Source organism: Aquila chrysaetos, chromosome 10 (genome assembly GCF_900496995.4).
Source record: "Aquila chrysaetos chrysaetos chromosome 10, bAquChr1.4, whole genome shotgun sequence".
Lineage (NCBI taxonomy): Eukaryota > Metazoa > Chordata > Aves > Accipitriformes > Accipitridae > Aquila > Aquila chrysaetos.
Window position 1 is genome coordinate 42,990,496 of NC_044013.1, and position 15,815 is coordinate 43,006,310.

At 37.5% G+C, this 15,815-nt stretch overlaps 1 protein-coding gene and 1 long non-coding RNA gene across 3 annotated transcripts in view; both read left to right on the forward strand.

Moving 5' to 3' along the window:
* Positions 1 to 14,889, forward strand: part of PAFAH1B1 (platelet activating factor acetylhydrolase 1b regulatory subunit 1) — a 38,097-nt gene extending 23,208 nt beyond the window's left edge. For both annotated transcript variants that reach the window (XM_030029142.1, XM_030029143.2), the window contains exons 4-11: positions 604 to 678; positions 1,718 to 1,924; positions 3,914 to 4,082; positions 6,285 to 6,387; positions 7,163 to 7,391; positions 8,850 to 8,951; positions 9,604 to 9,760; positions 11,083 to 14,889. In XM_030029142.1, the coding sequence (XP_029885002.1) occupies positions 604 to 678; positions 1,718 to 1,924; positions 3,914 to 4,082; positions 6,285 to 6,387; positions 7,163 to 7,391; positions 8,850 to 8,951; positions 9,604 to 9,760; positions 11,083 to 11,156 (1,116 nt within the window). In that variant the 3' untranslated portion in view covers positions 11,157 to 14,889. The remainder of the gene's footprint in view (positions 1 to 603; positions 679 to 1,717; positions 1,925 to 3,913; positions 4,083 to 6,284; positions 6,388 to 7,162; positions 7,392 to 8,849; positions 8,952 to 9,603; positions 9,761 to 11,082) is intronic.
* LOC115347600 lies at positions 7,398 to 8,145 on the forward strand. Its single transcript, XR_003925545.1, has 2 exons — positions 7,398 to 7,550; positions 7,754 to 8,145. It is a non-coding gene; the product is annotated as an uncharacterized LOC115347600 (long non-coding RNA).
* Positions 14,890 to 15,815: the final 926 nt, after the last annotated feature.

A 15,815-nucleotide genomic window follows, 5' to 3' on the forward strand; every position in this document is an offset into this window, starting at 1 on the left:
AAAAGGTGCATTGTGCTAACAAGTAATAGTGCTAGCACGCTCTTAACTCTGAAGGTAGGAGTTCGTTAGTTCCTAATGCTCTACTTGGTAGATATGAAAAAGGAGGCTATGTCTGAGAAACTAAGCACCAGTTCTATCTGTCTTGGTCCTTGCAGTCAGCGCATGCTGTCTGCTGTTGTTTTTTGTAAGAGTTATTTGGGCAGAGGGATGGGGGGAATCCTGTAACAAAATGTGACACAACATTCTCAGATATGCAGAGCACTTAAAGCTTTCAAGAAATGAAGATAGAAAAGAGCACAGAGAACAGTTCAGCACTAGTTTGGGGATTTTATTTGCAGAATCCAGCATCATTAATCTGTACTGCTGCAGTATTTTTAATTAAAAATTATATTTCAAAATGTTTTCTGTGTATGTAAATTGTAGCTATTAAAAATTAGCTATTAAAATTGTTTAACTAGTAAAACTGATTGTAGTCTTTCTTGAATCCCCCTTTTGTGGTCAAGAGATTTTTATTAAAATGAGCTGTTTATGTTGCCTTTGAAATACTTCTACAGGCTTTAGAACGAGAATTTATTAATTTATTGAAATGCTTCTCCTTCTCAGAATGAAGAGTTAGATAAGAAGTATGCTGGTCTTCTGGAAAAAAAATGGACATCTGTTATAAGATTACAAAAGAAGGTAAGTAGAGATCTGATGGATTTACTTGTGTAGAAAGTTATGACTGAAAGCGGACATTCATCACTGAACAGAATGTTACGTGTTTTCCTTGTCAGACAAATGCAGGGTTTAGAAAATGATGCCTCGGAGATTAATTTTGTGGACTTGAGTCAGGAAAATAGCTAAATCTGTGTTGTAGAAAATGTTTTGTCTATCTTGGTGCTAGCAGAGACATCCTCTTAGTTTCTTTATAAAAATTTCTTGACTTCAGTTTATGGACTGCATGTGCAGTTTCTGAAGCTGGAAAGGAAAAGAGGTGCCTTAAGGCAGTTTGTGAGTGGAAAGATTGAATAGCTGTCTCCAGAAGGGTTGACTGGTTTAGAAAGGTAAAAACCTGTGCTGCCAGTTGTCTTTGGCCATTACGTTAAAGGGAAGAAACCATTAACTCCAGTGCATTAGCGCAAGTGATTCTACTGCAAGTGGACAGTACAAAACCTTTTTAGTAATGCTTCAATGGATCTAGAGTATATTAAAAGCAAAAAAAAAAAAAAAAAAAAAATCTGTGTGCTAACAATAAAGACCTATCTATTTTGAAGGTTAATATATCTAAGGTTTTATTACACCTTCAGTTTCTCTGCTGTTGGTTAACATGCATGCCATCTCAGGGATACAAAAAATTATTGCAGTAGTAGCATTCCTTTTTGTTAACACAGCCTCCTTCAATAGTTAGTCAAAATAGTAGCTCAAACATATTTGTGCAGTATTTGAGTGAATGTGATTTTGTAGAACTTTTTTTTCCTGTCAAAATATTTGGGAACTTGGAGAAGAATAAATGATTAATGATTAAATTATTAAAGAATAAAGGATAAATGATTAATTTAGGTTTGATTTTTAGAAATACCAACACTATTGAATGTTGGTAATCAGTTTGGATCCATGCAATCTTTGCTTTATTGTGTGTTTGGGAGCCAATTGGTATTTGGATTATTAATGAGTGAAGGTGAATTAGATCTTGTATAAAACTAGAAATGAGTGGTCTCTTTAAAATTCATAAACTTAGGTAATGGAATTAGAATCGAAGCTGAATGAAGCTAAGGAAGAATTTACATCAGGTGGACCTCTTGGTCAGAAACGAGACCCTAAAGAGTGGATTCCTCGTCCTCCAGAGAAGTATGCATTGAGTGGACATAGGAGTCCTGTCACTCGAGTGATTTTCCATCCAGTTTTCAGTGTTATGGTCTCTGCTTCAGAGGATGCCACAATAAAGGTATGTGTTTGCTACAGAAAATTAAATTAAGCAAGTCAGAGGATGTGTAATATGTAACATCAGTACTTCAAGCTGGACATGTGTTGTACTGATGGAAGATTTTTTCAGACTCTGCTTTAGCTTCAGTAGGGACAGATCTTTCAAGTATGATATCCTGTGTAATCTACAAATCCTAGTTTTATGCTGGTCCAGTTAATATCTTCAGGAGTATTTTACTATCCTTTGACTTAAGGAAAAAATAATTAAGCTAATGTGGATTAAGAGACTGGAGAAATAGATAAAGGATTGGTGCGGGGAGAATGTATTTTGACTGCTCAGTAGAGGAGGAATGGCATAGTGTGTAGAGTAGTGATGTGATGAAGAGGAGGAAGTCAGTTGCCTCAAGTCATCTGAAGTTACTTTTAAAGCTGAGTTAAAGTGGTTATGCAGCTGTATTATTAACTGAAAATTAGTTCTTCCCATTTATTCTAAATGGGACACGAAAGTCCCATGAAGTCCCTGTGACTTCCAGTAACTTTAAATATTCTTCATAGGCCTTTATTGCAATAATGTACAGTGGCATGAAGAGATTTGTTGTAGTGAGCAAGTAGTTTCTCATTTTAGCATCCAATAAAGACATGATTGTACATTTTGTTGTTGTTTGAATGTCACAATTTAAGGGAATTACCCCAATAAAGGATACTTGTCATTGTTCTCTTCCACACTGGTTTGAAAACTGTTTGGAAAAGGTGCTGCTCTGAAAAATGTTGAGTAGCATATTAAGCAATGTGCTTAAAAATGCAAGTTGTTCTAATAGTGGCTACCTGTTGGAGAAGATTAAAATAAAAAGTGTCAGCTAGATCTAGTTCATTAAAAGCTTTAACCTGTTCTTGTTTCTGCAGTTGACTTGAACATAGAGAACTGGTGTTTTTTCTTAAAGCAGATAGGGCCAGCTGAAACCATGACAGCTCTGTGTTTGTTACATGTTATAGAGGACCCTAATTAGCTTTGGTTTTGCTCCCTCTTATGGATACACTGGATGAATTTCCTTATTTTTGAAGTCAAGCTGTGTAGCTTAATTTGACTGTTGCATTCCCAATGATTGCAATCTATCGGGATGATGGATTCTTTTTGTTGTTGGGTGTTTTTTGGTGGTGGTTTTTTTTGTTTGGGTTTTTTTTTACGATATAATTTAAAATTAAATGTCTAATTTTTTGTGCTTGAGACAGACACAATAAAATCTGTTGGACCCTGTTTTGTTTCAAAGGCTTTTGTTTGCTGTTAGGTGATAGAAGACTGACTTAATTAGGAGGTGAGAATGGGGACTTCATGCTATCTTGCAGTTATTAACTGCAAATGTTTATTTAATCTCTGACAAATTCTGTAATCTACTAATGTGTGCATGTCAAACTCTTCAGAGTGGTTTGGATTATCATCCCTAAACCAATGCATTCTGAATATTGCTCTTTAGTATGCAGAATATTTGGTATTTGGTTCTGAAGCAGCAAGTAAATTCTGAAGCCATAGTAAAGCTTGGGAAAGGGGCCGGGGGGGATTGTTAAAGATGATGCTTTCTCCACCAACTGAAAATGGGCTGTATTGCTGGAGTTAGGGTACTAGCATAGAAAGGGATGGAGAAAAAAAATCTGTACAAAGTGGATTTGTTCTGTCCAATGTTTTCTAAATTGATCTTCTTTTATTTTTAAGGATATTGGGTGTTAAGACTTTTAAATACAATGGAACTTATTTTCCTGCTGTGCTTATAATGCTTTGTTAGCTGAAAAACAGTTTTCAAGATGCATGAATTCAGTTAATTTATAAGTAACAAAATAATCTAAAAATAATGCTTATTTTTCTGTACTGTTAGGCTTTTTAGGGCTGTCTTTCTTTGTCTCTTGCTCAATTAATTATTGAATAAGGTGCCAGACTGGCCTGCAGAGTGCAAATGTAAGGCTGGAGAATACAAAGAGTAATAGGTTGCTGTTAACGGATTTTCTGTTCACTTGTCAGGTGTGGGATTATGAGACGGGAGACTTTGAACGAACCCTTAAGGGGCATACAGACTCTGTGCAAGATATTTCCTTTGACCACACTGGCAAACTATTGGCCTCCTGTTCTGCTGATATGACCATTAAGCTATGGGATTTCCAGGGCTTTGAATGCATCAGAACTATGCATGGTAAGGTATAAAGGGAATTGTTTTAGCAGTCTGTAAAGTGAAGAGATTTTTTTTTTTTTTAATCCAGGAAAACTGCTGATGTGGAAAGGGGTTATAAACCAGAGTATTGTCCAAAAGAAAGAGGGGGGATATTTTGATGCTTTCAGTGCTCTGTAAATAAGGTGTATGTTTAGTGTCTATGGAATGGAATAGCATCTCAAATCTGCTATGCATCATGCTGTGGGAAGCACCCCATAATGATATTGAAATGACATGGCAGTTAGAGGTGTTTAGTGCTAAAAATTAAATGCTTACTAGACAATAAAACTGTGCCTTCAAAGCGGTAAAAAATACCTTCTTCACCTCTGTATTTCCCTGATGTACTGCTTCAGGAAGGAAGCGATTAGTGTGAAAGGTGTTCTGTACATACTGTGCAGTCTTCTGCTTTCATATTTGTCTGATTTCAAATGAACATGCCCTTTGCATTAGGCTCAGAAGCCATAGGAAGAAATAGGAAAGTAAACCAACCACAACTATAAGATTCTAATATTGACAGCAACTATTTATTTTATAGTCTCGATGTAAAAGCATTTTTATACTGCTGCTTGTGTTACTTTTAATATCTTCTTATAGAAGTGGTGAGTAGGAATAGAGAATGTTTGAGACGAAAATAAACACAGAAACATATATACAAAAGAAAACAGAAAGGTGTTGACTTTTGTGCTTACAATTCTTTAAACACTACAGAACGCTATTGTAGAGGAAGAACAGATGCTGCGTCTGGCTGATAGCAAGAAAATAAAGTAGTGCTACAGGGGAGGTTTTTTGGCCTTTAAAGATTTCTATATGAACACACATGCCGTATTTTTATGAACTGGATGTTGTAACATGCACATGGGTGAGCTAGCTTCATGTGTGTTGCCAGTTACATCTCTTCAACTCAATTTCAAGTAAAAAAGGAATAAATAATCTTTTCAGTGAGGAGTTGTAAAGTACCATACTTGTGCTGAAATTAGTATTCTCTAATGCTTCAGATACTTGATCACTGGTGTGATTGCTTTTTAGTAGGAGTTCACCAGGGGCTCTAAGTTCTTAGTGGAAAAAATGGAAGTGAAATTTGTGAAATTGTACATCCTAGGTACGTGGCTTGCAAGACGCAATGTAGCTGCCAATACAAGAAAAAAAGCAACTTAGTGAACTTACTGGCTACAACTTTTTGGGAAAAAAAAACTTCAGATCTCCAGATGAAAGGAAGCAAGCTGTTTAATGCCTCTAATCTGTTGAGAAATTATATATACTCTAAACTGCTGATCTCAGAAGATTCATTTCTAATTCCGACAATTTAAGTAGGGACAATTGCAGAGCTTAAAGTAAGACAAGTGCATGAATTATATGAAACTGTTATAGTCAAGCTTGTACAGTGGACTTGTCAAAAAAAACCCTACCTAATAGCTTGTTCTGGATAATACTAAAATTTAAAAATGGTTAATTCTATGTTTGCCACTTTGGGAAGTTTAAGTTCTAATTTTTTTGTAATACTGGAAATGAATAGTCTTTACAGAGTGTGTTATCTCCCTTTATATTTATGTCCCATTGCTTGTGGGATGAGTAAAGTCAGGAGCTGAAACCACATACACAAGGTCATAAGGAGTCTGTGTTAAGGAAATGATCTGGATGGTTTTTCCTGACTCAGCATTGATCGTCTTCCTCTCGGGTCTCTCAACAGTAATAGAAGTTGCTGTCATGTATACACAGTTGGTTCTTACTTGGTTCTTGAATCAATGCAGTACAGTGTTTTAATAAAACCTAATATCAGATATCTGGAAACATTCAGTCTTTCAGCATTAAGCTTCTGCAGTGAGGTTTGGCATGCCTCTCACTGAAGACCTGTTTTCCTTTTTTAAAGATCAGCATAGTGCATCAGCATACTGTAATTGGACCTAACTGATAATTTTAAAGACAGTCACTGTAGCAGCTCTCTCTTCTAAACTACCAGCTTTTGTAACTGTGCAGACATGTTGCTTGCAGTGGTGAGTGTCTGATTTTTAAAACATCTTAAAGAAATTTTTGAAACAATTTTAAAGGATGCTCAGTGTCTGGACTGTTCCATAAAACATGCACTACTGCTGTAGCTACTTGTCCAAGACAAATGAATAGCAAGTCCTGTGTGCTCTGTAAAAACTATTACAGTACCACTTAATAAAGGTTTTATTTTGGTTTTAGGTCATGATCATAATGTTTCTTCAGTAGCCATCATGCCCAATGGAGATCATATAGTTTCTGCCTCAAGGGATAAAACTATCAAAATGTGGGAAGTCCAAACAGGGTAAGTGCACCTCTGGCTAAACATCAGCCCCTAAACAAAACAACCATAAGCCACTATTTATAGGAAATGGGACACATAAATCTGGAATGTCAGTAAACATAATTTGAATTGAGGTATGGTATAGTGCCCTTTAGAGTAATTCACTTAAGGATTCTGCCTTAAATCATTAAGCACAGGGGTTTAGGTTTTAGTACCGACTAATTAAAACTAACTGACTTTATCTTTCTGGGAGCTATGAGGCTAGAACACTAACTCAGGACCAGGTAGGAATATAAATTCAGTGGTTAACCACAAGTTTAAAGGGAGCATGAGTGGAGGGAGGAGAAATCTGTTACGTTTCTTGACTCCTTTGCTTTTGGTTTGGGTTTGGGGTTTTTTTTGGGGGGGGGGGGGTGGTTTTGTCTTATTGTTTCATTCATCAATGCTAAAAGTTTTAGGTGGAGGCTATCTGAATGACCTGTAGATCTCTACTTGTTCTTAAAATACCTATTTAATGCAAGCTGTTATGTCAACTTCATTCCCCGTCCCCCCCAAGCTTCCTGCTTTCTACCTTAACAAAGATTTGCCAGTTCTTAGCTGTCACTTCTTTCTCATGTCAACTTCCTTTACAAGAACTGTTTTATGGCCTTGTACATCATCATCCAGGATGAACACGTGCATGCTAAAATATTTTATCTTCTAAGAGCAGGTCAAGCATCCTTAAATTTCAAAGGCATGTGTAGTGGTTTTATTGCAATGTTAATTGAGTCATACTGTATTTATCTTTTCTGAATAGTTACTGCGTGAAGACTTTCACGGGTCACAGAGAATGGGTGCGCATGGTGCGGCCTAACCAGGATGGCACCTTAATTGCCAGTTGTTCTAATGACCAGACAGTGCGTGTTTGGGTGGTAGCAACAAAGGAATGCAAAGCTGAGCTCCGAGAACATGAGCACGTGGTAGAATGCATTTCCTGGGCTCCTGAGAGCTCGTACTCCACCATATCAGAAGCTACGGGATCAGAGGTAATGTTTCCAGTGCTATTAAATAAGCACATACAGTAAGATTTTTGACTATGCTTTAAATAGAACTTACTGGATAGTAATTGGGAACAACTAAGCTTTGTTCTCAAAGTGCTTGGCAGATATAGCAGGTGTATGAGTATTTTTTGCTGAGTATACCTAGTGTTCTGTTAATCCCCCATCTTGGCTTCATAGGATCAATGCTTTTGTGTTTTTTAACAGTAGGACCCTACCTTTGCACTAATGAAAGCGAACTTTGGAGAGATGCTCTTATTTCTGAGAAGGTTGAGAGTGGGACCACTTTCACATATTTCAGCAAAGAAATGTGGAAGGTAGTTTATCTGGCATAACATGAAGATTATAAGGATGCTAAGCAATTGAAAGTTGTGGGGGAGCTAGTAAGTCAGGAATGCAGAAATGAAGCTGCCTCGGGTGTATTGCACTGGAATTAAGCTTTGACTGCCATGCCCTAGTGTACAAAGTTATAACAAAAATAAATCCCCATTTGTGTGATCACAGATACATCTTCTCTGTTTCTAAATCTTCAGGAAAGGCTTACTAAAGGTCAGCAAAAGTTTCCTTCTAAGGATAACAAGGTGTTGAAGAAATGAACTAGAAATTAACTCTTGATTTCTAGTTAACCCTAAGCATTTCTGCCTTGCCCTCTTCTTCAAAAAGGACAGAAATACCCAAGGGGAAAAGTAGATACACTGAAGACAGGGACTTGTCTAGTGATGGATTTTACAGATTATTTCAGTCAAATTTTACTTGCATCCTTAAAAGATCCTTATAATCTTTTAATTAAAAGTAATTAAATTCCAAAGGTTCACTTCCTCTTGCAGTGGTAATTATCTGAAGTGGTGTCTCCCCTGCCCTCTGCTGGTCTGATCAACTATGTACATCACATTACAGTACTTAGCTTTGAATGAGAAGCAAGTTAATGTTAACTTCACAGTTGAAACATTTCAAGTTCTGAGAACTAAGTCTTTCTTTCATACTTTGCATGATTACAAATAGAAACAAGTTCAGAGTAGGAACTTCTCAAAAATTCTTAAACTTGCTTCGTTACTTTTTATGAAGAATGAGAACGCAGAGGTATGTCTGAACTTCATACTCTTGTCCTGAGATGTCTGACTCTTAATAGTAGACACAGTTCAAGTAAAGAGGATCTCTTGCAGTAGGCAAGTGTAGATTCAAAGTATTATTTGGCTTTGTGCTTCAGCAGGACGTACAACCATTTCTTTTAACAGATTGTTGAATTCCTTCTATTTTTTTGTTTATTTCTCCTCATGTTAGTAACAAAATACCTGTGACTCTCAGCTTTGTATGTTTATTAGCTGTAAGCTGTCATATGATCTAATTTTGCTACTAAGAAATAGCACTCAGAAGTGATCTGCTTCCTCCCTCCTCTTTCGCCCCATGCCCTATACATGCCATAACTTAAAACATAATTTTCTGTAGACTAAGAAGAGTGGCAAGCCTGGGCCTTTTCTGCTGTCTGGATCCAGAGACAAAACCATTAAGATGTGGGACATTAGCACTGGCATGTGCCTTATGACACTTGTAAGTTCATTGGTGTTTTTCTGGTGGTCATAGCTGCATATGTAAAACCATTCTTAATGGAATGAATTATCTTACATGTTTATGTTTTCAAGAGAAGACAGAGTTATTGAAATAAGACAAACACTGGAAATACACAGTTTTATTGGCTTCTATATTTCAGATCTTTTTGTTGCTAAGAAATACTAAGAATCTCAAAATACATACTATAAATGCTGGAGTACTGTGGTGGTGTTTTTGTGATGAGTAGCTTTGTTTGTCTACAGAAATGCTGATAATCATCTGAATTTAGTCTTCTGTAAAATGTCGTGTTCTTCCAATGTGTGGGTCTTCCCGCAGGCCACGGACTGCTGTTTTCCAGCCTGTATTCAGGCTGGACTGGATGTTGGTGCTGGGGATGGGGAGCAGAATCAGTGTAGATCACATGAGGACTTCTGTTTGTTTGCCTTCAAGGACAGGAACTCACATTGTTGGTAGTGCTGATATAGATGTAATAATAGAAACTGAAGATAAATTTTTGAGTTCTAATAGGTTTTAGAAAGCTAAAGGCTATCCTTGCAGGAACAGGGCAAGGAGTCATTCTACCATAGCATCAATTGTAGAATGCTTAGCCTTAAAACATGCACCTGCTCACTGATCTCTCCTTATGCACAAGGTGGGCCATGATAACTGGGTACGTGGCGTTCTGTTCCATTCTGGGGGAAAATTTATTTTGAGCTGTGCTGATGACAAGACTCTACGTGTCTGGGACTTCAAGAACAAACGATGCATGAAAACCCTCAATGCGCACGAACACTTTGTTACCTCTTTGGGTATGTATTGTCCTACAGTGCTTATTGCAAAGTACTGAGCCAGAGGTACAGTTTCTACATTGTCACCAGCTGAAGTTGAGCACCAAGCTAGACATTCCTGTTTTGGATTCTAGTGAAGTTTTGTGCTATGTGTATTTTAATCAAACAAGGACAGATACGAATTTTGAGTGTGCTGGATTTCTCCACTTCTCTTGCTAGTGTTGCACATTGGATAAAGGCGTTAACTGCCCGGGTGTTCTGGAAGCTTTCACCGCTGAGTGTGTAGGCATTTGGGGAGTGCTGTATTGCAAATGCTTGCCCAGCAAAAAAAAAAAAAAAGGGGGGGGGGAATGCAAAGCAAAATGGTCAGAAAAAAAATATACTTTGAATTCCTGGGCATTCCTGGTTGGTATTACCAGATCTTGGTAGATAATAGTTCCCCCCTGCCCTGGCAAAAATAAAACAAAATGCTCCGTATTCAACAAAGCTAGCTTTACTCTGGAGTCCTCTCTATTGTTTTTTTTTTTTTTTCTCTCTATTCCTCTGGCAGTTTATAGCTCCTTCAGTAAAGCTGTGTAAGTTAGGTTAGCAGTGAACCTGGAATTGGCTAGTAAGGTTTCCTAATCAAACTTGCAGGTCTAATCAAAATGCAGGGTTTCTGACTTCACTTTCCTCTTAGATTGTTGAAGACAGCTGATCAGAAAGGGGAAAATAAAAGTTATGAGTTGAAGAACATTAAACTATTAGCATGGATTGGCTAGCCTTGGAAGTGGCTGCTTCAGTTTACAGATTGCTTTGCTGAGCCCTTGTCTACACAATGGGGCTTTTTGATTCCTCTTGGTTAAACTTCCCAGTACTGCCTGCTGACCCAGTCCAAAATTGATTTGTATCTATGAAATATTTTGGGATCTCCTGAGAAACAGTACACTTTTTTTTTTTTAATAAATACTAGCTCACAGCCTGTATTGTCTACAGCAAAAAGAAAAAGCCAAGTTTCTTGACTTCTGATTCTTGAAACCTCTTATGTAAATACATGAAGTTCTGTCTTCTGGTAGTATTCAAGGGTTTTATCAGTTTGAGATGTTTTGGACTCTTCTCTGTTATAACTTTATCTTGATTTCTTTTCCATGGAAGCTCCTTTATAACTGAACTGAAAGTAGATTTTCATGCTTTACAAAATTGTAGCATGAGAGAATTTGCCTTCAGAACTATAGGCATGATGAGCTTTGCAATACAGTCTTTGAGCTGGTATAATTTTTTTGAAAAAGTAATGACATTCAGTGAGAGTGGAAAATACTGAAGTTTAGGATTTGTTCTTAACATAAGCTTTTCTTTCCTTGCAGATTTCCACAAGACGGCACCGTATGTGGTTACTGGAAGTGTAGATCAAACAGTAAAAGTGTGGGAGTGCCGTTGATTGAATTCACATTTGACCCCTTTTTCCTCTGGATGCACTCAGATACCATGGTTACCCATTGAGCTCTGTTTAAATAAATATTGTCCTTTCATGTAAATTATTCTGGATGTAGATTGAGCTTATTAAATGTTACACACAAAGTATTCATGCATGGTGAATCCAAATTGTATACTGTAAATTTACATACGTTGTCTAGAAGTACCATAGGTTTAAGAACATGGGCTGGCATTGGTCACATCAGACCTAAGAAGGCAGAAGTTGGATAATTGAAATAGGGCACTTAACTGAATAGTTGACAGTGTCGTTCTATGTCGGATAATTATACCTGTTTTTCTTTCTGCTGTCTGTTGGTGCCTGAATTGGTGACCTCATTTGGGAAAAGTTTTGTAGGGCTCTTTCAGAAATGTGTATCTATGTAACATCACTTAAGTGTGCTTAATAAATCTTCTCTAAGAATACTAGATAATAAGGCTGCAATTCAGAATCTTCTGAACCTTATATGTAATTAATGGAAATTAATTAAACTCTGGAATATTTGTCATGAAACATTTGCCAAATCAACAGAATACACTTGTTTTGGCCTCCTATCACGCAAGGGTTGGTATATTTATATAATTAACTGTAAACCTGAAATAAGACAACAAATCTTAGTAGCAGCTGATGTGATAAATGTATTTATTTTTTATTTGGTCATTCAATGGTTAAGCTGTGCTGTTAAACTAAGTTTAAATGGTTTTGTTTTGGTTTTTTTTTTTTTTTTTTTTTTAATGCTAGATGAACTTCCAGGAGGAGTTGTCCATCCCACTAGAATTTAGTGATCTAATTTCCAATAGAGCTTAATCTCCCAAATGACTGCCATGGTACAACTTGCTGTTTGCTTTCAATGTTTGTTAGAGATGTGCAATTCCTATTACACAACAGTATCAAAGTACACTTCCCTCTTACTCGCTTGCAGGAGGTTGGGGTATACAAAGGTTTCTTGGTTTCTTTAGTGCCTCCTTGGAAACCCTTTTGAAAATGAGGTTATACTTACCTTGACAAGACAATGTGGCTTGAATAAAAATGTACTGTGGTTTGCATATTGAAAAATACCTTGGGATACAGTATTTAAATGCTTTAAAGAAAGCACTAAATACCTTGAGAATCAGATTAAAATGGCAAATACAGATTGATACGGGCTTCTAAAAGGAAAACAAAACACCATCAACAAAACAAAGTCCATCTGTGGGAATGATGCTATCAAGTAAACATTTAAAAACAAAACCAAATCCTATCAGCAAAACTAGCCCAGCTTGGTTATTAGTATTTATGTTGTTTGGTGTATACAATTTTTAATCTGCATATCCCTAACGTTACATATTTCGATCTGAAGTGAATGGAAATATTAGAAATGAATATTTTAATCATTTTTATGACAAATTCCATTGTAGATAACTAAGAATTACAATACTTATCAAACTAACCAGGTCTTTTTAAAAACCCACTTTGAAATTTACAATGTAATGAAGTACCAGTCTGATGTTTTAACAGGTGAATTTGTGCTTTATTTTATTTGTTTTGTTTAATACATGGCTTTTAAAACTGTCCCTTTTAAAGATAAGAATCCTTGACCAACATAGGGTCGGCTGGAGGGTGTACACACTAAAATGGTGAGGGGTATGGTGGTTAATTTCCTACAGTCACCCATAGAAGGATCCATTCTTCTGTGTGGAGGAGATGGATTTCAGCATTGGATCCTGGTGTAGACTTGCCTCTGGGAAGGGGTGGAGGAGATGGAGTTCTGATGTGGGGGTTTTTTGGAGCCAGTTTAAGATTCAGGCTAATCTCTTAAATCCAGTGGTTTATGTAATTTTCAGTGTGTGTTTCTGCAGTTAAGCATGCACAAATAAAAGTATTTTTTTGTTTGTTAGCTGCTTGGACTGGAAAAATTTGCTGCTTTTTGTCCTATTTGAGAATTCCAGATACACAAGTAGTGCATCTTAAAATTCCTCAGTGCATCTGCAACTGTAAAGTAACACATCTGTTTAATTCCTGATAGGTCCTATAAACTTTATTTAAGTATAAAGTAAACCACACTCATGTACATAATTCATAAACATGAATGAGAAATTAAAGGTACCTATTAAGTGGAAGTTGTCTACTGCATTTTTTTCCCTTTAGCGTACAACTATTTACAAGGACAAACAACTAACTGAAGTCATGTAAGCAGCATTTAATTGCTTGTGTGAAACACTCTCCTAAGTACTTCTGCAATGCAATTTGCAACCTTCTCCTTTAATAAGCAGTGAATAATCTCAGGGATGGTCCTGAATGGATCAAAAGTTAAAGCCCTGTTTAGACAAAAAAGTGAAAGCCACAACACAGGAGTTGGGTTTGTGAGGGTTTCCTGCAGTGTCGCTCTGTGATACTACACTGTGTTGAACTTTTTCCACTGTTTGCAATGTTTTCTGTCAGCTAATCCTGTGCCTTTCCTGTGATAATAAGTACAATAATGAGGTTACTGGTTTGGATTACAAAACAAATTTATTAGAGGGTTTAAGAGGTTCACTGCTGCTTTGTCACTTTCCTTACTAAAATTGGCATCGCTTAAAAGTTAACTATATATAGACTGTGTTACCAAATAGACAATACAGACTTTTTGGCTTAAAACCAGACAGACATTCCAGTGCCACACTAATGTAATGTGCCCAGGAAGTCTTAGATGCATTCTAAAAAGTGCAACATTTATTGTGGTTTAGACATAATCTGGAAGTTGATGTTTTATAGCATCTTGCACTTTAGAAGATTAAAAAAACCGTCCTGCTTTTGTGTATGGTGTGACCAATGATGTGCCCGGGGCACTAATTAAAAAGAAAAAAAAAATCTAGTTGCTAGCAAGTTGTCCAAGGGCTGTGGAGCACTGTAGTATTTTGAAAGCTTTGGCTATAGACTCACCAAGCCCAGTCTACTTATACTGTCAGTACCCTGCTTCTCCTGTTTGCCTCCTCCTGTTTTTATGTGAACTGCCTGATAATACCACTCTTAAATAGCTTTTGACTCACGTGAAAGCTATTTAAAAGAAAAAGATTATACTTTGTTTTTGTAGACAGTGGTGGCTTGATAATCCTTTTAATGATTTGAATATTAAAAAAAAAAATACTGAGTTGAGTGAAGGAAAAACGCACTTAGAATGAGTTATTTGCTGTCCAGCTGTACATAAAGTCCAGTGTATTTAAAAAAGTCAAACCCAAGAATCTTCTAGCAAGAATGTGTGCATAAAATGGTAGGGATAAACATGTTAGGAGCGGGGAAGGTTGAGTTGGATTTACAAGTCACAACTGGATTTAACTGGCCTTTTTATCTTTCCACTGTGTCATGTAAGTAGCTGCTTTCTTGTCCTACCTATCCCTCAGGCTTCCCCAAGTTCATTCTGAAGATAAGTTAGCAAAATCTTCAAGTTTTAGAAGTTGATCCTGACATTGACATGAAGGCAAACGTTGAATTTTTTCATAAGAACTATGTTAGAGGTTGCAATTGGAGAAAACAGTTCCCAGACTGTAGGAGTTAACTGAAGCTATTGACACAATTTAAAAAAAAAAAAAAATCAGTAAAGGAATGTATATAATACTGCTCTGTGTTTTACAGTAAGATTTGTTGCTCTCAGACTGTGTAAAACAAAATTTATTCATGTTTTCTGCATATTAAAAAAATCTTATTGTACCAATTGGTAAACTATTAAATGCATATAAAACTAGATGTGTTTTTGTTTCCTTGGATGCAAGAATTAAAACTATTTTGAAAAAAGCTATTGGTGTTTCACCCTTCAGATTTTGCTCCACACCTGCTTTTTCTTTTATCTAATTTGAATTTAAATCGTGCTTGCCTGAGGTAATGTGAAGCATTTTTAAGGCAATTGGTTCCAGGTAGAATAGTCAGAGGTTTTATTGGTTAATTTGGTGAAGTGAGATTTTATAAAAACCTTTGTGCGTGTTTCTTAAGCTGGTTCACGCGTGGTCTGGGAGAGCGTCGTCTCCAGCGCCGTGCGGAACGTAGATGCGTTGCCTCTTGCCGACGTCGGTGCCGATGGCTCGCAGGCTTTGCTGTCTCGCTCGCGCTGGGTCTCGCTGAAGCCTCCGCTGTGCGAGTGCTGCAGCAACCCTCGCCCCGCAGACAGCGCGCCTGGAGCGGGAGCCGCTTGAGAGAGTTTCGGTGGAGCGGCGCGTTTGGAGCAGGATTTGTTTCAGGCGTTGGGTAGCGGCCCCCCCGAGTCTCGCGCTGCCGCAGTCAGCGTGGTTATGGGGGTGCAGCACAGGAGGCTTTCTGCCCCGCGGGGAGGCCGAGTGACACTTGTTTGTTCTGTGATGGGGTGCGTGAGGGGAGCCCCCCCTCTCTTACTGGTCCTGTCCCGGTGCTGCGTTTTCCTCGGTTTTGTTGTGGTTTGGGTTTTTTTTTTTTTCCTTACCTTGAACCTTTACAGCAGACCTAATAAGAACCATCTTGCACTGTTTCTTTGCTTGGTACCGTTGGAGCTGCTGGTGCTGAAGGTTGGGCTCTGTGGTGAATCCACCCGAGTGATTCAGCGTGGGAGTAATCTGTCTGCTTTCTAAGGCAACAGAAAAGTCCTGTGCAGGTGGAGGTGCATACCTGGAAAGCTGAGCACTGAATGGTTCTTGAAGCTTT